A 27473-nucleotide genomic window follows, 5' to 3' on the forward strand; every position below is an offset into this window, starting at 1 on the left:
ATCAAATAGTTTGCTTATAAACATCATACTTGCTACGTCGATCCCTATTCAAAAGCATTTCCCACGCTTTGATGAACAAATAATCATTACTGGTGCCCATAAAGCCCTTAAATATTGCATGCCAAAAATCTAAAAATGTATTAAAATCGAAACTAAATTAGGTGAGCACAGTTCAAAATATTCATACACTAAAAAGTTTATATTAATATTGATAGATTTGTTTTGTTTAACTTAAGAAAAAACACATTCCGCCCTATAACGTATCGAATTCTTTATTATATCTTACATTCTATAAATAAAGAATTAAAAAATAATTAAATAAATGGTTAGAAAGTAACACAGAACTCGCACATCTATGAAAATATCGATGGCTATCGCCTGATGCTAGGCAAAACGACGCTTACAACTTTTTTAAGCTAAAAGTAAAGTTAAAGATTTAAGAAATGAGCGAGAAGAAAAATGGGATAATAGGGCGAATAGTGGCGAGTATTTAAAAATATAAATGATTTAAAGTTTCATTGACATCGTTTAAAAAAAAATATCGGTCCATAACAGCTACGCTTAGTATTAACATAACAAACACGCCATCTACAATTCTGTGAGCGGCGAACCGTAAGTGTGACCAGTCGATGCAAGTCGGGAATATACCACGCACTGCCCTCCGATTCACATCGTCAAAAAATTTTGGTCTGTGAACTTCGTGCGGATGAAATTCGATTTGAACGCCAGCGAAAATATGCAAAATAAAGTGAAATACCAGTGCCTCGCGGACGAGGAGCGCCCCAGCGGAGAGTCCTGCAGCTATTAAAGTCCAGAGAGCACTAAAAGTTCTGGGAATTTCGCGGGAAAGGTGCGTTTTTCGCTTGGTCTTTCGGTGTGTGTGAAAAGTTTCTACTGCAATCCATTTTTCTCTACGTGCGTGTGCGGCATACGTGTGTGTGGCGTCTGTGTGCGAGGCGAGTGAGATTGTGTGTGTGGAGTGGAATGTAAAATGTGGGGCGATGTAAAAATGCCTTTACATAATTACACGAGCATTTGCAAGGACTTTTGTGCAATTCCGCTAGCAAGCCAAATTACATAAAATCATCGCATTTCAGCGCGTGAAAAAATACGCCGCTTCCATTTTCGTTCTATTTACTCGCGACGTCAGCGTAGCGGCTGTTGAATTTATGTCAAATTGGTAACACATACACATGCAGCCCCAGCCATTCGCGCTCTCCGTATGCAGGCCCTAACTGCATGGGTGTGTGTGAGTGTGTCTGAGAGAGAGAGAGAGAGAGAGAGCGCGAAAGGAAGAATGATAAACAAAGTGTAAAAAAAACAAGCGGCTGTGAAAATGCCCGCAAGTGTTTTCAATTGATATGAAAATGTGTTTGCTTAACACTATGTAGCCCGGCAGCTGGAAGCTCAAAATAAAGCAGTTGCAAAATATTAATTTCCCCTGTTAACTACTTACTTTTCGTCCTATTTTCGCCTTCTCTTGTGTAATTTCCATTGAATGCAACAACAAAGGTGCGCGTTAAACAACAACAAATAGCATTGTTTTGCGGGAGAGCGAGTGAGAGGAAGAGCGCAACCGATTGCGGCATTGTGTGAGTGAGTGAGAAGAAAACGCCAAGAAGTTGGCTGATAAAGCGAACGCACACGCACGCACACACACACACACACGCAAAGAAAATAGAAAAATCGTAAAATAATAATAATCAGCAAGCAGGAGAAGAAGAAGCAGCAGCAGCAGTAGTAGTACAAACAGCAAAAGTGTAGTTGTGATCGAAAATCGAAAGTGTGAAGCATTTTCTATAAATAGTGCAAAATCAAAACCCAATTCCCACTGCAAACAAAAGCGCAATAAAGCAATAATAGCAACAACAGTAAGACACAGCAGCGGTCCAACAGCGCCACATACATACAACTACACACATCTGGAGCAGTCGAGCGATCTCACAGAGCGCCTGCTCTGCAGCAAGTAGCAGGATTATCTGAAGGATCGTCCGTCTGGCCAAGAAGGATCTTCCAGGATGTCCTCGCTGGACGCGCGCAACAACTCGGCGATGATGAAGCGCGCCGAGCAGCTGAAGCGCTGGGAGGAGTCGGACACCAACCGCGCCGCCCCCACCCCCCGCCACGAGCACGGGCGCAGGATCAAGTTCAGCTCCGGCTGCGTCTTCCTCGCCGCCTGCCTCTCCGGCGACAAGGACGAGGTCGTCCAGCTGCTCGACCAGGGCGCCGACATCAACACCGCCAACGTCGATGGACTCACCGCCCTGCACCAGGTGAGTCTGCCAGTATTCGCTTACCTGGCTTATACTTTATTATTTCCTGCTTCGAAATAGCCTTATAGGGTGCGTTTCAATCTAGTAAGGATTTATAACTAAAGTGAAGGAGAATACTCTTTAACTTTTTTATTTGTATAGAAGAGTTTCATCTCGTCTTTCTTAGTTAAAAGTCAAATTCGACATCGGTTACGAATTATTATCCACGTATTGGGTATAAACATCTATCTCATGCTTTTATTTTTGTTCAACTAGTCATTTGTCTAGTATTTATCTTATTAGTATTAGGCATTCTATCAGGGGTGGATTTGCATCAGGTGCAATGTCCAGTTAATTAATGTATGCATATTCACACTGCATCCCCTTGCATTACGGATTGATTTCCCTATAGAAGGGAGCTAGGCGTTGCGTCAGTTTGCCGCAACTGCGATCACGCGACCGGGCGAGGGGGTGAGGGATGCAATGCGGGTGGGGGTGGGGTGGAACGGGCGCAGGGTGCTGCAGTTTCGACACTGTTGCGTTGCGTCCAACTGTGGTGCTGACGTGGATCGCACGGTGGGTCGAATTCCAAGGGGTCACGGATCCAAATTATCAAAGATCTACAAGAATATATTAAAAGAAACGAAAGAATTAACTAGTTACTATTTAATATTAAGAATGTTATGTTAATCTTATTGAAGTTGCTTAAATCCTATAAATGTTTGTTTAATTAATGATAATGAAGACCAAGAGATGTTTAATATAAAACAGCATTTTCAACAAATTTAATGATTTAACCTCTTCTGTGAGTATTTTTTTACAAAACTAAAACGAGGAAGGGAAATAATGCAATATGGAAATACAACGATGTTATTATTGTTCAGTCAAAGGATATCCACTCAAGGTCAAGAATGATCCGTCTTTTTAGGCCCACTGTGCAGCGCCGATCGCTAGACGCTCGACCATAATTGTTGTTAGGTATTTCGTGCTCTTTCTGCGGTTTCAACACCGCCGCCGCAACAATTCGAATTTCGAATATTAACAAATACAGCAAATACATGGCTAATGCAAGCCGACGATTTACAAGTCGAATGGCCAGAACGGCAAAACCAAAAGCAGCAGCAACAACAACCACACGCAAAAGGCAAACGGCCAAAAGCATTAAATAAGAAAAATACAAAATGTTCTATTTTTAACAGCCAAGAAAACATACAAAACCCATACACACAAAAGCGCGTTTACATATTGAAAGCCCAAAGATTTTCGCAAAATCATTTTCAGTTTTCCTCCCATTTGTTTAACTCAATTTTGTGCGATGTCGAAGAATTGGAATTTCATGATACTTTGCTGGCACGGAAATGATATAAAACCAACTGTTAAGACTGCAATTTTCTGTTATTATCATGGATATTCTATTTATTGTTTATACACGTGATGAAATTCAGGATACATATTCCTTTGACTGTTATAATATTCAAGATAATTAATTAATACGAATCAGTAGAAAGAACAAATAAAGATATTTAAAAAAACTTCAAATGATATTAACTTGTGTTGGAGGAACACAAAAATTATTTGGGTTTTTGATTACTTATTAAAACAAATTAGCCTCGAGAATTTTCCCATTTTTATGCAAATTTCTTAGTGCAAGATGGGCACCACTGTACTCTCAAATTTCATATGGTAATAACTACCACGTTGTAAATTTAAAAATGAAATACGTATCGCCGAAATGGTTTCCTCTGAGATTCCCAATCAAATTCCTAAGATTATTTCCAAGAGTGCCGCCTGTCCACACCCATCTTGCACTCACTGTGCGCTCTGCTCTGCTCCAATTCGATATAATTGATTCTAATTATGCTGCGCCAGCGAAGAGTCGTAGATTTTCACCGTTTAACCGCGGCGCACTTGTTAACCAGATGCTAATTTGCCGAGTGCGGGATGGGCGGGCATTACGGAGAGGCTTCACTGTCTGGGAGTGCACTGTAATTACAGCAACAGCGGCTACGAGCAGCACAATAATAAATAATAATAACAATGGGAACAGTGCAAACGTTTTGAATTACCTGCCACATTGTTTGCGGTGCAAGTGCGGCCGCAACCTGCGGCTATTTGCTTCACTTGCCGTTGTCGTTTCTGCTAGACCGCAAAGCAGAATTTCGATTGCATTTATTAAAATAATTATCTTATCGCCTGCACTTACAAGTCCTCTAATAGCTGCAAAAGTCCTCCCCCGCCCTTTCTCTGCCTAGTCGCTTTCCTTTGGCCCATGCCGCACCAACTTCACAGTCACATTCGCATTCACATATACCCATGCAGGTGAGTGTTTTCTACGTTTGGGCCTTCCATTCATGAGCATTGACAACGACAGCACCACACCTGCACCACATTTTCAATGGCATGCGACACGACGGCTGCGGACAGGATGGGCCACAGTGGTTTCAAGTCCCATGGAAATGGTTCCAAAATGTATTCTCTGGCAGGGGGCATTCTTCTGTCGCCTCAACTAATCGGTTGTCAAGTAATATTAAACATTTGATACACAACTGAGTATTTAGAAAAAATAATTAACATAAATTTTGGATTTGAGCATCAAAGCGAACGAACTTTAACTGATAATATACATTAACAATAAAGATTTATCTTTGTGTTAATTAAACATTTATGAGTATGCGAAGAAGTATTTATTAGTTTAACATAACTCATTCCAGCGGATATGCAAATTAATGTCTGAAAATCGCCGGAACTATTAAATCATGAATTATTGAAAATGTATAATGAAATGAACATAAACTTTGAACTTAGTGATAAATACTTGTTATGCACGCGAGTGAGATTGTAATGTGTATTGCGTCAACATCAACATTCACTTGATAAACAAGTGTAGGGAATGAACTGCTGGGTCGCGATAGAACTTAATCAGAAGTGAGAAACCTAGTTCTAAAGTACATAAAATATTTAGGAAATCACAGGCGGCCACCAGTTCCACTGTGTACCGCCGCTACCTTGGTCTTCATATGAATGATGTTGACTGATGGAGAGGAAGATAGGAACGCGAGGATGGAGGGGATGGGGATGTTGGGGAGGAGGCTGTTGCAAGTGACCGTGTATCCATGCCGCTGGCTGACTTTGATTTTCATGTGGCCTACAAGCTGGCTGCGTGCAATGACGTTCAAACTCGCTGGGGGACAAGTGGGAAATGATCAAAGAAATGGCAATAAATTACGGCTGTTTACAGGCGTTCGTTCAGACTCAGAAATCTACATTTAAATACAGTTCAAGGATAGTGTGGCGCTTTTTATTCGAAATATATTTTATATAATTGTATTTCAAGGCCCACACCAGTTCACATGAATTAGATGTGAGTGCTAAAATAAGAACTTTTGGAAATACGTGGGCTTTACGGCAATATGTATTTGGTTTTAGTGCGTTAATTATAATCAAATGAATCATTTTGTAGTTCTGAAGGGAAACTATTAAGAGCAAATCAAAAAACTATACTTATTTTATGGTTCTTTTGTGAATAAAACTATCGTTTTGCCTAATTTACCCATCTATATACTAGAAACTCTTTTAAACATCTAATCAGGTTTTGGTCCCCTGAGTGCGAATCTGTGTTTCTTCATTAATCAGCCTCTATCAATGATTTGCTCAAATTAAGAATTGATTTATATACATACAGTTCTGCCAATTAGCAATTGATATATTTCGATTTCTGTAGGGTGGGGGAAAGGGGAACAGGGGCAGGCCAACTGGCGCCGCATAAATTAAGAAATTATTCTGTCAAGACTTCTGCTAAATTGAGCTATAGTCAGTGCTGAGTGCATAATAATCGTAACAATTGCCGATCTGCTGACATGACGATCGTGAGTCGCGGATGGATGACGAGTCCTGATCGGCGGAGCGAGCGGATCGGTGTGTTTGGGGAGTTGGGAAAAGTTGCGTGAGTTTTCCCAAATCCAAAATGAGAAATACACACAGCATGAGCGCTGGTAGATTTGTTGCTGTCGGCTAACGCGCTTTATTGACGTGTTTTCTAACCTTGGCCCGGTTCTCGACGGACTGACGGGACGGACAGCTGTTGAAACGCACAGCTACAGACTACAGACTACGGAATATAGAATACAGACTCACAGATACAACAAATCGAATATCCTCAAGAATGATCTCTCTGGATGTATCTGTTTGGTTTTGGTTGTATATAAATGGATGCGGTCGCTACACTTGATTTGATTTATTTCTCGTTTCGTGCTTTACACCCAAAATAACAAACGAATGCGAATGATCAAAATGAAAATTCGCTCTATGCCAGATACAATTTGATGTGATGTCTGCAGTCCGCAGTCCGCATCTCGCATTTGTATCTGTATCTGTTTCTGCTGTCAGTATGTGATGTGTGTGCGTTGCATAATACCATTTCTAGCCATAGCCAGACGCGAAATGTATGCCATTAAAAATGCTTCGTTTTACAACCGAGTTCCTTCGACTTGGGCCTATCCAATCTTTTATTTTCCATCATTTCTGGTTGCCAATTCTGCCGCTGCCCGATTATTATAATTATTATATGTACATTTGGCTCGCACGCGCCGCACACACACGATTTGAAATCTGCTGTTTTATGGATAAACCAACCGAAACCAGCGGGAACTATACGAAAAATACGATTATTTTTGCCAACCCATGACGACATGAGTTCAGAAATAGTTCGGCGGAAAAATATGTTTAATTCTATACGTGTTTAATGGAAGTATTGTTATATTTGTTCCTGGAAACATTTTTCAAATTGTACTAACTTCTAATATTTCCCAGCAGGAAATGTTTTCCATATACAAATCATTTAGATAGTTCTTAGAATTTGTATTACTCATTTACGATTTCTAGCGTATTTTAGAACTATATATTTTTTATCAACGAAAACTTCGTAGAATCGAAAACTGCACAGGTGAAAGTTTATACTGTGAAATACTGTGAATACTGATTATCATATCAGCTTATTCACACTTGAAATCTTGGGTAAATAAACATTGAAAAGATACGATTTTTTAAAAGCAAGGACAAGCTTTGTAAAATTTATTTCTAAGTTTGATTTCATTCTACATAAGAGTTAATATCCGTTTGTTTTCTTAAATTTAATAATTACAATGTCATTTCGCAAGTACACCATAAATTATGGGAATCATAAGGAAATTGCCTAGATTCTGGTTTCCGTTTGGATTTTCTTTCGGTTTGTTTATTTTTCATTCTGGAATAGCTTGTGTTCATTATTTTTCACACTTCCAGTTGACTGGTCCCACCTGGCCTAGTGGAAAAAAGTGAGAAATAAAAATATATTGAAAGTCGGAAACAATTTGCTGACCAAAAGCGCCTACTCAAACGGCGCTGTATAAATCGTTATACAATTTGGCAAAAATATGCCAAGCATTTTAGTGGCGAAATGGTATTGAGCCACATGAGAACTTTTCGCCTAGAAAAAATAAGAGAAATAGATACGATCGAAATGTTTAAAGGCTCTGCAATATTTTAGAACATTTCACACAGAGCAACTGCCTCGAAATCGGTGGGATATAGGCACGTTTAGGTATATATACTTTATATATGTGTGCATATTGTACATATATCATATGTTTTATGTCTGTTCTTCGCGCTTTTATCTTGTGGCGCTAATCCAAATTTGTAATTTATTGAACTCAAGCGGTTGGCTCGCCTATTTTGGCATTTCAATTATAATATATGCACAATTGCTTTTTCCCGAATAATTGTATACTAAGGCGGCAGGTCAATGAGTGCCGAGGAATGTTTCTTAAAACGTATTTTAAAATACAATGAATTGGTCAATTATTGTTCTTGTTATCGAAATGAAACAAAGAGCTACAAATTTAGCCGGGAGCAGGAAAAATCATGAAAAGAAAACCATGTAAAATATTCGTTGTATTGAATAAATAATTATGTATGATTAAATATTTCACGATTTAGCAGTTCAACAAACAATCAAGCACAAATTTCAAAGGGATATCTCATTACCAGGGCTTAGTTTAAGCTTGCAGTAAAGTTCGTTATCAAAGCTTTGTTTGTCTTTCCAAAGTTCATCTCTAACTTAATCAGTTATGCCTTGAATATCTAATAGCCCACTAGTTAACCTGAAATCCCCAAGCCTTACCTCTGAAGCAGGGTTTTCCGTGGAACTCTTCAGCCTGCTTCTTCATCAAAGGAATTATTCAGGCTATTGAGTTATAAGCCAGAATTATGTGCATTGATGGTTGGGAAAGCGGGGGCGAAATGGAGCTTGGCGCCTGGCAAACTGCCGCGTAATGAGCCACGTTAAGCTGGCGGCCTAGAGTCTGAAAGCCGTCTCAACAAGTCGCTGTTGGCTTCTGGCTGCAGCTGGGGTCTGCTACGCGGCGTATACGTAATGCGGCGAGGTGAATAACATTTGGCGTGCAACGGCTGAAAATGCCGCTCAATGGCGTGCCAAAACAAAAGGCTAAACTTAGCATGCATTTGTTTTTTCTTCTTTTCGCGTTTTTCACCGCTTTTCGGGTTGGCCATGCAAATGGAAATAGCGTAGAATCCGTTGCTCTGCTGACATTAAGGCCCAAAGTCTGGGGAATCGAGGGAATTTCGCTGATGGAATAGCTCGTGTCAAAAATGTTTGCATACCACAAAATGCCATTGGACATTGTCGTCAACTTGATTTGCGGATGGTCACGCGTGGGCGTTGTCTCTTCGCAAAACCCCTTTTTCCTGCCGGTCGGTCGGTCAGCTTATCAAAATTGTTCATAATTAATTAATTGGCTGCGTTCCAGATTTACAAATTGTGTGGCCCACCCGGCGTCGTCTCGCTCGCTCTTTCTAGCCTTCTTCTGCTTTTGTTTTTTTATGCGTTTTACTGCGAAATGGAAATTGCTTTTGGATTCTAAAAGCAACGGCAAAGAAGTCACTTTGAAGCTCGGCCAGTAAAAAATTTGAATTAACATATGCCGCGTTAGGGAAAGAGGAGAGAACGATAGAGAGACACAGGCGAGAATCGGTCATTTGATTTGTATAATGCCCCCTCCTCAAACGGGCTCTGTTATCAAATGCGAGAGGGGAGGTGGGGGGAATACACTGGAAAATAAAAAAAAGAAGAATTAGCATCGGAAACACTAATAATATAATATTTGTTCTTTAAACATGATATGAGACAGTAACAATCATGAAATAAACTAAACTTTTTTAAAACTAAATGTAATTGTTGAATAAGTTATGGCTGTTTAAAAAATCGTTTACAAATGGCTTGTAGGTAGTTTGTGTTGCCGTGAATATAATCCAGCAAAGGCAGACCGTCGACTTTTTGAGTTAACTATGTCGCTTGTGTTCTGCCGTTGAAAACTTTGATAAGCAAACTAGCTATTAGCTTGCTTCCAAAAATATGCCAATAAAATAAGCCGTGCTGAATGAATATCGCGCAGATAAGAGCCCATACAATATACAATTGGAATGTGACTCGGTTCGATTTTTTGGGCTGTGCATTGATAGAGTAGAGTTAGCGCCTTTTGTTGTGGGCCTGTTCCTTTACTTTCTTTTCTTTCGACGAGCTGTTGCTTTTGCGCCAAAGAATGCTTATCGGCATTTGCAACTACGGCGCGAGTGGAGACGACAACTCCACTCGCGACGCCCCGCCATTGTTGTGGGGTTGGATTGGGTTGGGCTGGGCTGGGTTGTTCTTCGCTGGTTCCCAGATAGCAGCGGCCCCAAAGAAGCGCCGGAGTCGCGGACGATGATATCATCGTCGTTCGGTGGCGTGCATGTGCCATCCAACCATCCAGCCAAATGAAGAGATGTCTAGGCGGGTTCAGCGGAAATCCGCATAAACAACCGAACCATGCTGGATACGCTCCGCTTTGGCGTTTGCCTTCTGGCTGTTTACTTTCGCGTTTTAGCAAGATAAACACAAAATTTTTAAATCATTTACTAGCTCTTATAAAAGCAAATCGAGGCGAGCTGCCAGGCGAATCTCTTCTACGAAAGTTGATTCAACTTTTGATGCACTGCATTTACGACTCTGCTCGGGAAATCGAATTGTTTTTCTGGCCATAAAAATTTAAATAAATATGAGTACATTTCGTTTGGCAAAGTAGAACGCTTTCAAGGATTCATGTTTATGGTTTCGACCTTTCAATTTGGAATACAATGGGGAAGTCTCATCCAAAAGATGAGTAATTTATAGCAGATAGACGTTTGTATTTTGTGAGAAAATTTACTTGAGCACACTCACCAGAAAATATGATTTGCTTATTGCCGGAATTATGCAGTTCATTTTTTCTTAATTTATTGAAAATTATAAACATTGCAATGATCACAAAAATGAACCGTAGAAATGATATGTAAGCTAATTGTTATATCGTCATATAAAGCCATGTAAATACCTAAGTGAGTTAACCATGACACCTTTTTTCGTTGTTATACAAACTCATGTGAATAAAGTTTTTAATAGCATAAGAAACCTTGTTTCTAAACACTTTCCAAAAACTTAACTAATCTGGAACCCCAGTCACAATGGCATATTAGCAATGAAAATGTCGACAAAACACCTAAAGATGCCACCACTACATGGACAAATCCTTCCCCAACATATGCCAAAAATTCTTGCCAAAAATTCTTGCCAAAAATTCAGTGATAGACTTTAAACACGTCATAATTAACTGTACTTCCCTTTCCCTACATAGAACAGGTGTCTTTCATTCAATCTTTCAACAAAATTATTATCTCTCATGCACTGTAAATATCATTGTCACCCTAGACGTGCAGAAGGTCTTAGCTGCTAGGGCTTGTGGATTTCATTTTGCTTATAGTTTTATGCTCTAATTATAAATACTCAAAGTTAGCTAAATATATAAAGATGTTAAAATTGCCTGATATCTTTTGTGAAAAAACTCCCATAACGCTTTCTAAATCGGATACTCATTTTGCAAATTTTACAGGCGTGCATAGACGACAATCTGGACATGGTGGAGTTTCTGGTGGAGCGAGGTGCCGACATAAACCGCCAGGATAACGAGGGCTGGACGCCCCTGCACGCCACTGCCTCCTGCGGGTGAGTTCTTGTCCAAATTCCAATCAGTTTTTAATACTAATTTTGTGCTTAATCAATTTTCCTAGATTTGTGAGCATAGCTCGGTATTTGGTGGAAAACGGCGCTGATGTGGCCGCTGTGAACAGCGATGGCGATCTGGCCTTGGATTTGGCCATCGATGTGCAGCACATGGCCATGATTGACTACATGGAGAAGATGGTGCAGGAGCTGAACATCAATGTGGATGAGGCTCGAAAGGCCGAGGAGCAGGCGATGCTGAACGATGCCAAAAAGTGGCTGAGAAGCGATGCCGCCGAGGTGGATAGACCGCACCCGAAAACGGGAGCCACAGCCCTCCACGTAGCCGCCGCAAAGGGTTATACGAAAGTTCTGGGCCTGCTCCTGGCTGGACGTGGCAATGTGGATCGCCAGGATAACGATGGCTGGACGCCACTGCACGCGGCATCGCATTGGGGTCAGCGGGAGACGGCCGAGATGCTCGTGGAGTCACTGGCCGACATGGATATCAGAAACTATGCCGGGCAGTCATGCATCGATGTGGCCGATCGCAAAATAGTCAAATTCCTGGAAGAACTGCGGGCCAACAAACGCAACAAGCGGCGACCATCTAGTCAAATAAGGTGAAGGAATTATAAAATTATAAAAATTTTTTTTAATGGAAACAAAATAAGGGATTCTTTAGCTTAAAGAGTTGACAAATATTGTAAAGCGAAAAGCATGTTGTTGTTTTTTAAATTGAAACAAATTCAAAAGGAGGAATTTTAAAGTATAGAAATTTTGGTGAATCACGTATCTTAATATTATTTCAATGAAAATTACGCATATTATACAAAAATATTAAAAAAAATTGAAGTTCTTGATAAGTTTTTGCTTTTGTTAAATTATGTTGTTATAATCTGAAGCCCTGCAAACTGTAAAAACACATAACTAATGCATGAATTGTTCATACTTTTCAGCAGAATCTCAGATGCAATGGAAAATCATGTGGACAAGACGCCCACTAAACTGGTGCGTGTGGAAGTGAGAACTGATGCCACAAAGGATGGTGCGTATGCCTCCAAATCGGAGCTATCTCCAACTTACCCTGGACTCATAATATAAACGAATAGCTTTCTTTGATTTCTCGCACACACACACTCTTGTGTTCGTCCTGTTTATTATCCTGTTTAGGTTCTCATGCGCGATAACCTTTTGTTGTTGGAGCATTTAATCGTAAAACATTTGCCACTGCCTCTCGTATTTTAGTCATTCAAGATCACATTGTCCAGTATAATTTGCCTTCATCATGATCACGATCATCCATCAGTGGTATCCTGTTCTTCTCTCTCTGTATCTGTATGGTGTCTCTTTCTCTCTCTCTCTGTATTTGTGTATTGTCTCTGCTTGTAAATCACGCACACTGCAGCTGCCAGTGGCTCGAGTAAAGCTACCGAAGCTGATTCTTCGATTCCAAGCGCTGCTCATGATGATGTTAGTGGAGGTGGCGAAGTGGTGGCCAGTGGCCAGAGCGATACAGAAGAGCTGAGTGATTCCACGGAAAGCTCACACTTGACCAGTCTTTCCGAGAGCGAAGGTAGTCGGCATTTGTTTTGCGTCCCGATTGAGGAGTTCCTCGACGAACCCTTTCTGTGATAGCCCGCCCAAAAGCCACTAACCTATTCCTAGTTGTACCTTTTTTTTGAGATGACCACTAACATTTTTCACTTGTTGCTTTTACAGCTGAGAACGTCAAGCCCAACCAGCAGATCCACGCCGTCGAGCATCCAGTGGAGGAGGAGGCGCCATGGCGACGCAAACTGCCCCGCACCCCCAACGACAGTCCCACTAATAATCGTAAGTCCTAATGGATTTGTCAAGTGCTTTTAAGGGTTGCAGATAAGAAATTAATAAATTGTTCAAAAGGAAAGCCTTTGTGTATAAATGCATCGATGCAGCAAACGTTGTAATCTACAATGATCTATCTGCTATCTGCAATCCCTTGAAGAGCAGTAATTGGCAACGTCTGTAATCGAATCAGATAGTAATAATCAATATAATTACCATTTGCAGAAGTTCCTGATAGAGAGCTTAGCAGCAATAGCTCGGAGACCGCCAACGACGTCATTTTGCGGCGCACGCAAAGCTTTGAGAACGATCAAAAGTGAGTTGAACACCAAGAAAATAAAACATTGCGTGCCGCTCACACACAAACACCCAATCGCATCTCAGATTAACCCACATATACAATAATCATGTACATCGATCGGCCAAATTGCACCGAAAGGTCTTGATTTATTGGTTGACTTTGCAGTTCGCTTTTCACTCTTGCCGATTGCATTTGCTTATCATCATTGTCATTATCACACATACTCACGCTGAAATTGTAAACCACTCATTTAGCTTTTCTCGAAATTCATATACTGATAAATTGTTTAAATTTACCCATGATGGTATCATGATCTGGGAAAGCTCTGGGAATCTCCATGAATCACAAGCTTTCCGTTTATGAGCTTTTTCCATAACACCACTCGCATTTTGGCAAAGTGAAGCGTTGACTGCAAAAGGCAACAAATAAGGGAAAACAAAGCATTGTATTGATTTTAAAATTTTTGTTTTGCTTTATTTTTTTTCCACCCTTTATTAAACAACAATCAAAAATCGAACAAAAAATTGCATTGCCAACGCACCACAACCAACCAAAAACAACAAACTCATCAAAACGCTTATCCCGAAATCTAACCTGCCCGCTCGCCCACCTGCTCGCTCCGCCCGCCCACCTGTACGCCCGCCCGCCCGCACGATCGAACGTTCGAAAAACGCTCGAAAATCACACTCCAACCGCCAATCCGCAAATCGGCAATTCCGAATGACAGGTTCTATCAAAAGTACAATGAGCTGCGGGCACGCATAAAGGCCAACTCCTGTCCCATTTTGCCGGCGAATGCGAATGCTAGTGCCGCTGCTGCCAATAAATCCAATAACAATAACAACCTAAGTAGCAATAACTATCATAATAACAACAATAACAACAACAAAAGCGATCTGCTATTGGGATATGCTGCTGGCGCCACAACGACAACAAGCACCTCCACAACAACAACAACAACATCCAGTACATTCAACAACACCCACTCGAACACCAACAACACAAGCACAACACAACAACCACAACAGCAACCAGCAGCAGCATCGGCAGCAAATCAATTATATAGCGTACAAAGATCGGCCTCACTCAAAGATAACTCAATGTATTACAGGTTTGTTTTGCATTCAACACATCCCAAAAGGCCGACTAGATCAGATTTGTTAGTTACATTAAGAAGTTGTTAAATTGTAAAGAGGGAGCTCTAATTGTATGTATTTCATAGCTTAATTTGGATTTGTTATGAGTTGTAAATGGATATTTTAAGTAAAGAGTTAAACTTAAGGGTTATATTAGGCCACCAAGAAGTTAATAAAGCTTACCTTGTATGCAATACTCTCTAATATAATCCAAACTCAGTTTCGTATTATTAACTACCTCATGCGAGCTTATAAGTAATGAAATTTTCATGGACTAAAATCTGATCTAGTTTAAAAGCCATGCCTACTCATAGCTGTTAACACAACCCTAATTTGTTGTAACTATTAACCTACTGTGCTTTTGCTTAGCTTCTACTCTTCTACACCTTCAGTATAAAAACTCATTGCACCAAACTATTTAACATATTTTCCTAGGCCACGCACCAATGTCGTCTACCTACTCTTGGCTGTATTCCCAGTTCATCCTTGAACTCTTCTCTAACGTCTTTCTATTTTGATTATCCTCAGGAAACCGACGATTACGATTGCCACGCCTACGAGCACAGCATCCACGGCGATCAATTCTCCATCGACAACTGTACAGACCCCACCAATACGCAGGTAAGTTTATTTGGTTAATCATAATGTGCCGACTCGTTTTAAAAACTCCATTGTCGATCAATTAGCCAAGTTACAGCGAAAATAGCAGAAAAGAGCAATAATGGCAGCTCGTCCACGGCCAGTGTCAGCGATGCGGAGAGCTCCAAGCCACCGCCCAAACAATCCGCGAGCAATATGATCAAGAACTTCTTCAAGTAATGAGAAAGAATTAATGGTTGTTTCCATTCACGTTGAGCTAACCCCGCTAAACAGCTGCTAACCCGATTTTTGATCCCAAGAAAGCGAAGTTTTTTGTAGCATGATTTGTGATATTGAACTGATGTTCTATTTACATTTAAACTTTCCGATCGATGAATTAACATGCTAATTAGCATTGATGTGTTTCCACTGGCTTTCCAATGCTGTAGCCCGTTTATTGAATGCAGTTTAAATAATTAATGTTAATGCAAATGCTAAAACTACATTTTTTACTCAACCCACACGTAGATCCTTTGTGCCACCGGTGCGTGATGAAGAGAGCGAAACGCAACGAAAGGCACATGCTAAGCGCGTGAGGGAGACTCGCCGGTCCACCCAAGGTGTCACCCTGGACGAGATCAAGAGTGCCGAGGAGCTGGTTAAGAAGAAGAACATGGGCATGGCCAACAACAACAATAACAACAATATCAGCACCACCACCACGAACACGATCAGCAACAGCGGCGTAAGTAGTCCAGGGTCCAAGTGGCCACTCTAACCAGATCATCCAAGCTATCACAACAAAAACCAAACCGAAACATTCACACTCGAGGAAGCTCTCTTCATAGAATCACTGTTAGATCATACCTGTAGTCCTAGCCGGGATTACACCATCCACACACGATGTCCACATGCAGTTCACACCCACTCAAACGTTGAGCAATACACACCAGATCAAAAACCGAAAAAATATATGCTTATGGTTATGGTGTCCCCATTGTTTGGATATCCCTTTCTGTTTATGTGTTCGATTCTGTTCACTCACTGAAACACAATCATTAAATATAAACAATACCATTGATTGATTGTGTGAGTGAGTGAAAAATGTACTAAAATAGTGATTGTAGTTTAGTAAATATGCAGAATGCAGAAGGTTTTGAAATGCCCTACGAAGTATGCTATGAATATGAATATAAATCTATCTGTAAACAAAAATAATGTAAAAATGCATATTAAATCGGGTGCTTTCAAAGATTGCTAGCGCTTTCAGTCTTGATCTTGATAAATGTACAAAATGAAAGCAAATTGCTTTAGCCATCTTGATGGTAAATTCAAACCTGCCGCATTCTGTTGTCTCACTCCACAAAAAAGCCGCAGTCGTAAGCGGTCATCATTTCAATCAGATCCAGTCTCATCGATCAATCAAAGCTCATTTAGCGTACGTTGCCACTCTTTGATTATTATTCGTTCGTGATCGATCGCAGTATCGCATTTAACCAATCAAGTTGAGTTCAGTTCCTGCGTAATGCGCCTCCGCCCAGCTCCGCTCCGCCCTGCCACGCCCTTTGACTCGCCCCGCCTCCACCTCATCGATTTTGAGTACTCTATATAGCGTAGCTTTATATTTATGATTTCCAATCATCAGCAGCTCCAGATCAGCGAACCATAGCGTAATTACCATTCCGAATTGTATTTATGTTACAGCTCTTAAGTTATCTCTATGTTCAGTTCTCTTACTACTCACTACTCACTAGGCTCTATATTTATATAGCAATAAACTGTATGTCTATGGAATATGTTGATGATTATCATTTTGCATGTCCCATTTGCATGCGTAATCAAATCGGGTCACCCTAAGTATCATTATAGTATGCAATTGTTATTTATATACAATATATATAGTGAGACCTTTTGATTTTTGTTTGAAACGCACTCGCGTCCATCGCCTCTGGACAACTGTTTTTTATTTGTTCCGAACTAATATTATTAACAGAACGAAACAAGCTCTGCATCATCGACATCAGCTCCAACACCATCAATCCTCGGCAGCAATGAGCAGCAGGACGAGCTGCAACCACCGCCACCGCCCACCACTCCACCGCCAGCCATAATACCCACCACAACAACGGCCACCGATGAGACGGAGATCGAGGAGGTGGTGTCCAATCCTTCAACTGGTCAAAGTCAGAACGATACCACTGCTAGCTTTACGCTATCCGCTCCCGTGCGAAGATCCCTGTCGGCCGACAGAGAGGCCGATGCCAATAGTGATCCGGAGGGTGATCAGGATCAGACGGTGGTCAGTGCCAGCTATACGATAATGCCCAGGCGGGAACGGCTTCCCGAAAGCTCAGAGAATGTAGAAAGCATAAGATCGCCACAAAAGACTGACCCAGTTGCCAAAACCGCCAGCGAGGAACAGGCCGAGGAGCCACCACATGCCAGGCCCACGGATCTGCCACTGATTCCGGCTCCCGCTGCTCCTAGCACAGAAGCTATCAAGTCATCCTCGGCGGCCACCACGCCCGCTGCCCTCGAGAGTCCAGTGCGCTTGCGGGACAAGCGGGGTCTGGCGGGGTCCGGCAGCCAGGAATCTGAAACCAAGTCCGATACCGCCTCGCCCGTGTCCTCCCATCCGGACTTCAATGCCCGGGACTCGCTACTCAGTCTATACGCCCGACGCACAACGGACAGCAGCGCGGGAGGAGGTGGTGGTGGTGCTGGTGCTGCGGGTGGAGCTGCATCCTCGTCTTCAACTTCGGCAGCAGAACGGCGTCCGTCTTGGCGCCTGAAATTCGATGCCGGCTCCAAGGTATGCCCACACTACCCAACTCTGTCCTCTAAGCGAATCCGATAGCCTAATCCTCAATATACGTCAAGACTATTTTTCGATCGGTTGCCAAATTCGTGTGCGCCGTAAATACTTTTGTTAATCTCTAAGTGTAGCATGGATTTATTTTGATTTGTGTATGTATGATTAATTGAGAACTTCTGCTTAGAAAAATGCGAAAATTTGCATTGCTTTGGTCGAATTCATAAAAAACTAAATGGATTTTTGAATTTTAGAAATCTAATTTAAGGTCATTGTTTTATATCATTTCGATTTTGCCACCGTTTTAACTTAACGCCTACCTTATTTATGTTTAATGACTGTAGAAAGTAACATTGCTTTTCAAAGGAAAAATAAATAATGAAGTGATCCGCCTATTTGAATAAATACTTTATTGTTAAACGCCTGAATTATTTATCTTAAGATCTTTTGCATTTAGTTTATCAACGCATCTGTACTTATTCATGTTTTAATTTGCTCGTAACTTGTGCTTGATGTACTCAAAATATAAGTCTTTTATAATTAAGAAATCCCATATGTATTATTTAATAGATTCACTTTTTTATTTTTAACGCTTTTCGTATGTATGTACTTAGATACCAATTCTCTTCATTCGGCTGATAGACATTTTCTGTAAATACTACATGCTAAAAAAATTCAATCAATAGCATTTGCTTTTGTGTTTCTTAATGTTAAACTTCCGTTGTTATTAAATCTTGTTTACCAAAAGATCATAAATATATATTATAAAATATAACTAACTACTTGCATGTTACTTACTCAACACTTACATTTTTGTTCAACTAATATTAACTAAACTATACTGGTTCAGGGAAATACAGAAAATGCTTAGCTTAGGTAATGGGTTGCGGGCTCTAACTGATGGATCCAAAATGGATATGGTGTCTGATACTAGTTGATTACTACTAAATGTTTAGTATAAACTAACTCCCGCTGCATTCGAATGATTCAAGACACGGCATAGCTTCTTGTAAGAACAAATACATCGCACACAACCCAAACAAATACGACAATTATAGAGAAACATTTCAAAACATATATTGATATTTAACATTGTATCTTCATGATTAAATTGAGCAATTAGTAAAAGCTTCTTTATCCATGCAGTTCAAGTTGGAGGACATAACCAGCGGTGGCACATATCCACCCAACAACAGCACCATCATACCCAGTGCTCCGGCGGTAATGGCAGCCGCCAACTTATCAACCACGACTGGTGTCCAGAGGCGCATCAGCAGCGGTCCCAATGCACGTGAGTTATCATGGATATTAGACGCGCCTAACTTCCAGATAGTAATAGTAATATTTACTTCCCTTGCAGTAAATGCTTCCAATCAGTCGCTCAACTCTGTGGGTCGTCCAGTTTCCGCGCCCAGCGAGGGCACGAACAACAGTGCCTACTTCACGCCCTCAGCTCGCAAATTCGAGACGAATGCCACGCCTACGGGAGCGACCACTGCAGCGAACTCGACTAGCAACTCAACCTCCAATTCAGTGTCTGCCACCAATGCCAATCATACAGCGGCTACGGCACAAAATGCCACGTCAAACCATGACGACAAGGGTAAGGAGATGTCTATGTGAATTAGGGAATCATGTCCAGCAACTGTTGAGATTCATGGGTCTCTTATAGGTGTATCAAGATCCAAAGTGTATTTACGTTAAGTTGTGCCAAAAACATACAGAACTAATTCCGTAGTATCTAAAGTTAAATTCACATGTAACAGAAAAAATGCATTACGATTCATTGAAGTAAAGCTAGTGCCTAAGAATCTGTCTCTATTAAATTCAGAGTATTGAATAGAAATATGGAATAGGATATTCTAGTGCCTAAAATAGAAGCTAAACTGATCATTCTTCCCATTTTTCAACAGATAATGATAAGGAGAACGATAATCGCACACAGACCGTCATTCAGAGGCGACGCAAGCCGAAGCGCAGATCAACGGGCGTGGTGCACATCGATATGGATGTAAGTATGGCTGGGAGATACATCATTTGGGCGCCTAATTGCCAGGCAGTTTGTCAGAATTAATGAGCCATGGTCCAAGAGCCGTATGCCAACTATTCTCAGTCAAATTGCTAATTAGTCGGAGGAATGGGAATATGCTAAAGTGAAAATATCTTTTGTTCTGCTGCAGGAACTGGACCCCGAGCGACAGAACGAATCGTCCAACAACGACAACGAGGAGAAGGAGAAGGAGGTGAGTCTGCACACCGATAATTAGTGCTTACCATATGTGAACTACCAACAACAACAAAAACAACAGCAACAGCATCAATATTATTGAATATTTCACACCTTGCCAAGCAATTAGAAAATATTTGTGTCAGCCTTTTATTTTCGAGCTGCACCTGACCACATGTGTTTTCTTTGTGCCTCTGCCTTCGTCACACCTTGTCACAATTTCAGAGCACTCCGCGTCCTTCAAAGTAGCTAGTGTAGTGCCCCTCCTCCATGCATTTGGCCCACAATTTTCTCATTTTCCCATCGTACGTCTGGTCCAATTAGCGGACGACCCAAAAACGAAATTATGATTTGCCACTTTGAAAGTGCGCACGTGGCATTGTGGGTTCGGAATTTTCGTGTGGGAATTCGAGTGTAAGTGCAAGGCAACTGCAAATCCTTTCATGGCCGAGGTCAGAACTATTAGTGCGCATCCAATTTGCGTCCATAGAAATCACGAGTCTGGCCCGAGAACCTGTTAACAATTTATCTGAGCAAGTGTCAGCGCCGGTGTCGCCTATTATTAAAATCTGACACAATTTCTAAGTGCATCTTGTCATTAACGTGCGCTGAGCTTGTTCCTATAAAAAGTTATTAATTGTTTTGACCATTGGTCAATTAAAGACGGACCATAAATCTTACATTCGGTTTAGCATTGATAAATGCTACATATTTGCATTTCATATTGTTTCATTAGCCAGTAGTCAATTAAACTTAAAAACTATGCACAAATGATGTGCTTTATATTTCAGAAACATTATGTTCGTTAGCATTAATTGAATTTTAATATTTGGATGTAGTTTGCAAGCTATATAGTACTAGGAAAGTACAGAAGAGTCTTTAGAACTACTCCTTATAAACTACTTTGTTTAACAAATTAAAAGAGCAATTCATACATGCCCATTGTAATTTATTGGTACAAATACACACAATCATTAAAAGTGTATTTAATTGGTAATTTACTTGTCTGAAACTGTGCGATACGAAGGTCTACATCCCATGAAGTGAATGATGTAACACGATGTCTAAATTCGAAATGAAAATTTCATTTTGAGCACAATATTTTCCTGGAATTTAAAGCTTTTACTATTCGTTTTGCTGTGGCGTGGAGAAATAAGTAATAGTATGCAATTTTCAGCATGTGTGGCTGTGTTTCCCCAAACGATCCATCCAAAATGACGGCAGACCATTTGAAGCTCTTTGATTGACGATGTCAAGTGTGCCATTGTGCATTTATTCTTTAGTTTTAGTCTTTAGTTTTCATCTTGCAAATGCATCTGGGAAAATCACTTTCACAATCGTCTTTGCAGACAGTTTGCATTTTATAATAAATTGGGCAATTACAGAGGCACGACCCAAACCGAAGGAAATATCTGTTTGTCTGTTTTCTGTTTTTATATAGAGAAGCGCATAATAATAAGAAAAGCTGGCACACGTACGTTGAACTTTGCAGAAAAAGCGAGAATATGTGCGGCTAAATTTATAACAGCTTGCTGCAGGCATTTGCTTCCTCATTCTCCCTGCGACGAAAGGATCGTCATGTGGTATTTATAGCCGGAAAGTGCATCCAACGAGAGTATAAACTCAGCATGGAGGGGTGTGATTTTGGCCCAGTTATGAGGAGGGAGCAACTCCCCAAATTGGATCCTCCTGTCGCGCACTTACCGCTAAATTTAAACGCAAACAAAAATAGTTTTTCCTATGCTCGCTTGCCTATGTCTGCTTTTGATCAAATTTTCCTAGTTTCGGTGCAGTCATGTGTCAATGACTGTGCTTCGCCTTTTGGCCCAGTTTGCAGTGCTCTCGTTTGTGGCGTGTTTCCCTGATTTCTTCTGACCCCAGCATAGTTAACAATTTTGCGTCTCGGACATTGGGCCAAATACGTGTGCGATTTACTAAATTTAGATGTGGCTCAACCAGGTGAAAAACTCGCATAACGAATTTTTGTGTGCGCAATTTCAAGTGAAAATTTGGCTCCTTTCCCTGCTCTTATTATTTCTTGTGTTCATATTTGAGTTGAAAATATGCCGCCACCTGGTCTTCTTTTATTTTTCCGGCTTTTCCGCTCTTCACTTGGCTCTTAGCTCCATGTGGGCACTCTTTCGCTGCTCTTTCGTGTTTATTTCCGATCGTTCGCTTTCAAATAAAACATTTCAAATCGTCTGCGAGCAACACAGTTGAGTTTTGTGCGCCCAGCACAGCGGATCATCTCAGTTCGATTCAGTTCAGATCACCCAAACCCAGCTAATCCAATCAAACCAGTCTAAATCTCAATGTAAATCCCAATTAAACTCAAGAATTCAATACGTCAAGTGCAACCAGAGACCGAAAACCACAAGACCTGTCGAATGTGTCAAAGAATTGTTGGGGGAAAAAATCAACTGCAATACGCTTAGATCAGCTTACCCCTGGGAGATCAGAGATCACGGGGGATCGTAGCAGCTGGAGGGGATTTTCCAAACCGAAGTTGATGATTTGACTGCCAGCCACAAAAAGTTCGCTCGTTTTCAGTTGATGGAATCGCTCCGCGTTGCCTTTTTTGGCCAACTGCGCATAATTTTTGGACATTTCAAGTTGATGCTCTCTCAGGTGGCTTTTGCAAATATGGTCAGCTATTTTGATAAGTTTTTAATTTGATTTCGTGAACGTGCCTAATTTATTTGTATTTTTTCGTGACCACAAATGCTAAAGTTTAACAAGAGAACTGAACAAAAATTCATTGAACATCTTTGAAGTTCAAAATTTAATAAAAGTCAAGTTCAAATCAAAAATATTAAATTGTCGAACAATACTTGTAAAGTATTGTATTTTCCATTAAACAAAATATTTTTGTAAATGATAAATTCAGAAAAAATTTGAAGGTTTTAAGCGTTTTAGTCATGTTTTTATAGATACTTTCCTACAAAATTGCCAAATCATTTAGCTAGTATTTATCCTTTTTCTAGATTTACGTCTGTTTCCTAATCTTTTTTATCTTTTTTATGATGCCTTTGCGACCCGGCTAGTTCATTTATCTTCCGGATGACACAACAGAAAATGTTATTTTTAAAAGCGTCGTTTTTATAGATTTTACGCGATATTTGCCAAGCAAAATGTTTGAATTACCACAATTCAGAAGGCACAAATGGGGAAAATTATTGCAAAAGACTAAACATTAAAAAAGGCGCTTCATTCATGGGCGATTTCCTATAGATAGAGCCATTTAAAAGGCAGATACATAGAACGAGTCTTGTAGGAAACAGAAACGGTTCGTCATGAATTATATGCATTGGAAAATCGCTTGAAATGAAAAACGTTTTCTGGTCTGACGGTCGACTTCATGTTTGTTGTTTTGTATCGCGTGGGCGGAGGATGAGAGGCATCAATTTAGAGAAACAAATAAATACCAGGCCGGCAGCGGGATATTCGCACCCATATATCACGTTTTCTATGTGTTTTCAATCCCATGAAGAGCATCCCGTCGAGATCCAGTCGACCTATACATACGTCGAAATCCGAAATGAAAATTGTCAAAATGTATGCCTTGACGTCATTTTTGGTTTTCCCGGTGCACGTCCAAAACCGACCCCCAAACCACATGTCAATATTGCGTTCTCCAAATCGAAATATATCCCTCGAGTATATAGAGACATGTAAACACACCGAAAAGCTGTTTGTTTTCCTTTATTTTTGTTTATGCCGAAGTCAAGAACATTTTGTGTGTTCGCTTTGATTATAATTGTAATTGCCTTTTGTGTGCGCGTCTATAGTTGGAACACAAATCGATCAAAATCGAACTCGAAATGCCCTGTAATTGGAAATAATTCCCAGGGGTATCGTTCGTTCCCATGCGTTCTTTATATAGCATCTTGAATTTGAACTAAAGTTCAAAGAGTCTTTTAAAGGATAGCTGTCCACATTCATTAAAAGCTTTTCTTGTCAATTAAAGAACATTTACCGATTTCATCTGATTTATTTAGTTTCATTTCGAAAACACCTGAAAGTGGTGAACAGTAGATCGCAGTTTATAAATTCTATTAATTCTGCATACCCAAATAATGAAGGACGTGTCTAAGCTATTAATGGTTTACTTATGTGAAACTACCAATAGATAAAACGGATTGGGAACGATTTACCTAGTATAGGTCATTGCAAACTTGTGGCCAGATGGCAGATCCCCTCCGATAGGAAAGAGCATTCAGATCATGTGGCTTCTGGTTGAACTGTTTAAGCGTAATTGCACTTTGGCACTGACGATTGATATACGAAGTGCCAGGCGAGACGGCAAACTAATGGGGGCCATGTTCTTATAGCTTATTACTTCCATCAGCGAGATGTCCTTTCGCTCGAGATCAAGAACCCAGGCGCCGCTGTCCAGTCGGCGGCGATCGTTGTCCTCCAGTTCGCGCATGGCTCCCTCGAGTGGGGGATCCGGGGCCTATAACTACAACGGAAGTAGCTATAGCAGCTCCGGCAGCACTGGTCGTCCCTTGAGCACCGGCTACTTTCCCAGCAGCAGTGGCGTCTCCAGCTACCAGAGTCCCTATGCCAGTGTCTACAGCTCGAGGGAGAGTTTGTATGGCGGAGGAGGTGCTGGTCGGAGTTCTTATGGTAATGCGAGCAGTCGCTACGATTACGGGGCCTCCAAGTATCACCTCCATCAGCAGCAGCATCATCATCATCTTCATCAACATCAGCATCAGCAGTTCACCAGCACCAACCACTATTCGAATCAGCATTCCCATCAGCCAACTCCCAGCAGTGGCCCATCGACGGCAGTAACCTCATCCGCCTCCACATGCCATGCGGCATCCATAGCTTCTGCGTCCAATGCCGCCATGCCAGCAACTAAAACGCAATCGCACCAGGGCAATCGCTACTACCTGCAGCTCCAGCCCACCGCCTCTTCATCTGCTTCGGGTTCGGCGGCCACAAGCGGTGGTCATCACTATGGCCACCTGGTGGTGGGCAAGCATATAAGCCAGCATATAAGCCAGAGCCATAGTTACGGCCAGTCTAAAGCCTCTGCTCTCTCCTCCTCTCTGTCCACCGTCTCGTCGTCGTCCTCCTCCTCGGCCTCGAATGGAACAGGCAGCGGTGGTGGTGGCTACGACAGTTCCAGGTACAATCCCAGCTCCTATTCCTCGGCGGGATCTTCGTACTCCACAAGTGATCGATATGTCAGCCCCTATTCGAGTAGTTATGATAAGGGTGTGACCACCGCCTCACTGACCTTCAAGTCACCCGGTCTGAGTTCGTCCAATTCCTTCAAGAGTTCGCGTTTACTGAAGACCAAATCGCTGTCTGCATCAAATAGCAGCCTGAATGGAGCCTATGGTGGTTCATCCTCAAATGGAGTAACCAGTGCCGGAGCCACTGTGGCGGCCATCGCAGCTACGAGGAGCAACTCTCTGCGGGAACAGGAGCGCAAGTCTCGCAATCGCACGCGGTCGAAGAGCGCGGCACAGAGATCCATTAGTGCTTCCTCCGAGAAGAGTGAGGGATATGAAGTAAGCAGGTGTTCTGGTTAAGTCTGTTTTGTATTTAATTATTTAATGCTGTTGTTGTTGTTATTGGTATACGATTTAATTTACACATACATATTTAATTTATTTACTTTTAAAGTCTATCTTGAAAAGCATATAGAACGGATACATTGTACATTTAATCAAATCAGAAAGTACATAGAAGAAGAAGTGCAGTTTTTAGAAAAGACTTCAAGCTTGTACTGTTTTGTTTTAATTGCTAAAATTCGTTTCCTGTTTTTTCCTCCTTACAGAGTGGCAGTGAGCGGACATCCCGTTCCCGCCTGGGCAGCACAGCGAGTACGGCCACCACCAGCGAGTCAAAGAGCTCCAGCAGTAATGACAAGACGGAAAATGGCGATAGCATTGACTACAAGGCGCTCTGGGAAGCGGAAAAGTATGTAGAGCTGCCCAACAAGAAACCCAATTTATATAACCGATCCCGATTATGATCGATAATCCCATATAGGTTGGAGAACGATAAGCTGAGGCAGATGCTCAAGCAGAAGGACGATGAAGCCCTGCAGACACGTGCAACGCTCGAGAGATTCGCCAATGCCGTAAGTACAGAAACACGCCCCTAACATGCCACGCCCACATCAGCCCACTATAAACTGAAAGCCGATAAACCAATACCGAAACTGGCAGCAGTAACCAACAACAAAACAACACGCAACACCATAAACTTAGTTCAAGTATGCCACTAAAATAAACATATTTACTATATATCTTTATCACACAAAAACCACCCACCTCGCTGCCTCTTTTTCCCCCTCATGTGAAGCTTACTGCTCGCGCTCTCTTTCGCTCTTTACACCCCGCTCTGTCGTATATATATCTTTTTTCGATCCGTTGAACAACAATATGAACCCCAACAAACTACAATAAACTACACCACAAAACTGAACAAGAAAACCAAGACCCGAATCGAAATCGAAAAACAAAAATCGCAAAACCACATCTTGTTTCATTTCACATTCGCAGACAACGAAAAATTCACTATCTGAACTTGAGAAACGCGAAAGAAGAGCTATGGAACGCAAGCTTTCCGAGTTGGAAGAAGAGCTCAAGGTAATTACAAAAGTGTCCTTTGCTAACCATAAGCGATAAAAGTGCCGCCGCTGTTGCTGTTTTTGTGTTCTGAGAACAGGACCCCAAAATTGATTGCTATTTTGGTTTATTTTTATTTTGGTTCCATACCCCATATGATTTGTCCAAGAGTTGTGATACTTTTCCCCCGAAAAGCCTTGTTGCATGTCTGAAATCTTGATTTATTAACCCCCTTATTATTAACTGGAATTGAGCTGTTCTGTTCTTATAACCCAAAATCATAATATCCCTTCGCACTGAGTTCGAGCACACGTTTCTATCACCCTTATATATTAATCTTACTTTTATAATTGCCTTTCCCTTTTGGCCATCATATAGAACACCTAGTTAGTTGACTAGCTGTCTTCTGTGTGTGAATGCCATGGCACTTGATTTGATTTGAAATTAATTTAGCAAGTCCTCCTGTGTATAGTACTTGTATTATTTTGTGCCACCCCGCTGTACAGTGAAGCGATCGCTTTGATTTCCCTCGCCAATTTATTTTTGCCCCACCTCCGCCTAGTGATCAGATCATACATTTGTTTTCTATGGTTATTTTTTCATATCACACCACAGCAACAACAGACATCAGACATGTTCTCATCTGAAGACCATTATGTTTCTCTGTCATCATCGC

General features: G+C 41.2%; 1 protein-coding gene and 1 long non-coding RNA gene across 35 annotated transcripts in view; one reads left to right on the top strand and one right to left on the bottom strand.

Moving 5' to 3' along the window:
* The first annotated feature begins 659 nt into the window (after positions 1–659).
* Positions 660–27473, top strand: part of LOC6534567 (protein phosphatase 1 regulatory subunit 12C) — a 30357-nt gene continuing 3543 nt past the window's right edge. For 5 of the 33 annotated variants that reach the window (XR_005561309.1, XR_006245209.1, XM_039374738.1 and 2 more), the window contains exons 1-20: positions 660–850; positions 1708–2273; positions 11213–11325; positions 11391–11945; positions 12282–12370; positions 12731–12898; positions 13045–13158; positions 13375–13465; positions 14178–14561; positions 15115–15207; positions 15273–15401; positions 15694–15910; positions 17159–17977; positions 19124–19268; positions 19338–19580; positions 19891–19988; positions 20158–20220; positions 26002–26144; positions 26217–26307; positions 26732–26818. Coding sequence is in view for 31 of the 33 variants with exons in the window: in XM_039374738.1 (XP_039230672.1) it covers positions 2019–2273; positions 11213–11325; positions 11391–11945; positions 12282–12370; positions 12731–12898; positions 13045–13158; positions 13375–13465; positions 14178–14561; positions 15115–15207; positions 15273–15401; positions 15694–15910; positions 17159–17977; positions 19124–19268; positions 19338–19580; positions 19891–19988; positions 20158–20220; positions 26002–26144; positions 26217–26307; positions 26732–26818 (3897 nt within the window). In the remaining 2 variants the exon portion in view is untranslated. Of the gene's footprint in view, positions 875–1707; positions 2274–11212; positions 11326–11390; positions 11946–12281; positions 12371–12730; positions 12899–13044; positions 13159–13374; positions 13466–14177; positions 14562–15114; positions 15208–15272; positions 15402–15693; positions 15911–17158; positions 17978–19123; positions 19269–19337; positions 19581–19890; positions 19989–20157; positions 20221–22394; positions 22519–24535; positions 25733–26001; positions 26145–26216; positions 26308–26731; positions 26819–27473 lie in introns of those variants that run through there. The other 28 variants (XM_039374740.1, XM_039374739.2, XM_039374744.1 and 25 more) reach the window with 24 other exon arrangements.
* On the bottom strand, positions 3785–11216 carry LOC120321603. 2 transcript variants are annotated; one of them, XR_005561311.1, is made up of 3 exons: positions 4456–11216; positions 4319–4388; positions 3785–4256 (listed from the first exon to the last, which is right to left on the bottom strand). It is a non-coding gene; the product is annotated as an uncharacterized LOC120321603 (long non-coding RNA). The 2 variants fall into 2 exon arrangements; XR_005561310.1 differs by having other exon boundaries at positions 4319–4391.

This window comes from Drosophila yakuba, chromosome 3L (genome assembly GCF_016746365.2).
Source record: "Drosophila yakuba strain Tai18E2 chromosome 3L, Prin_Dyak_Tai18E2_2.1, whole genome shotgun sequence".
NCBI lineage: Eukaryota > Metazoa > Arthropoda > Insecta > Diptera > Drosophilidae > Drosophila > Drosophila yakuba.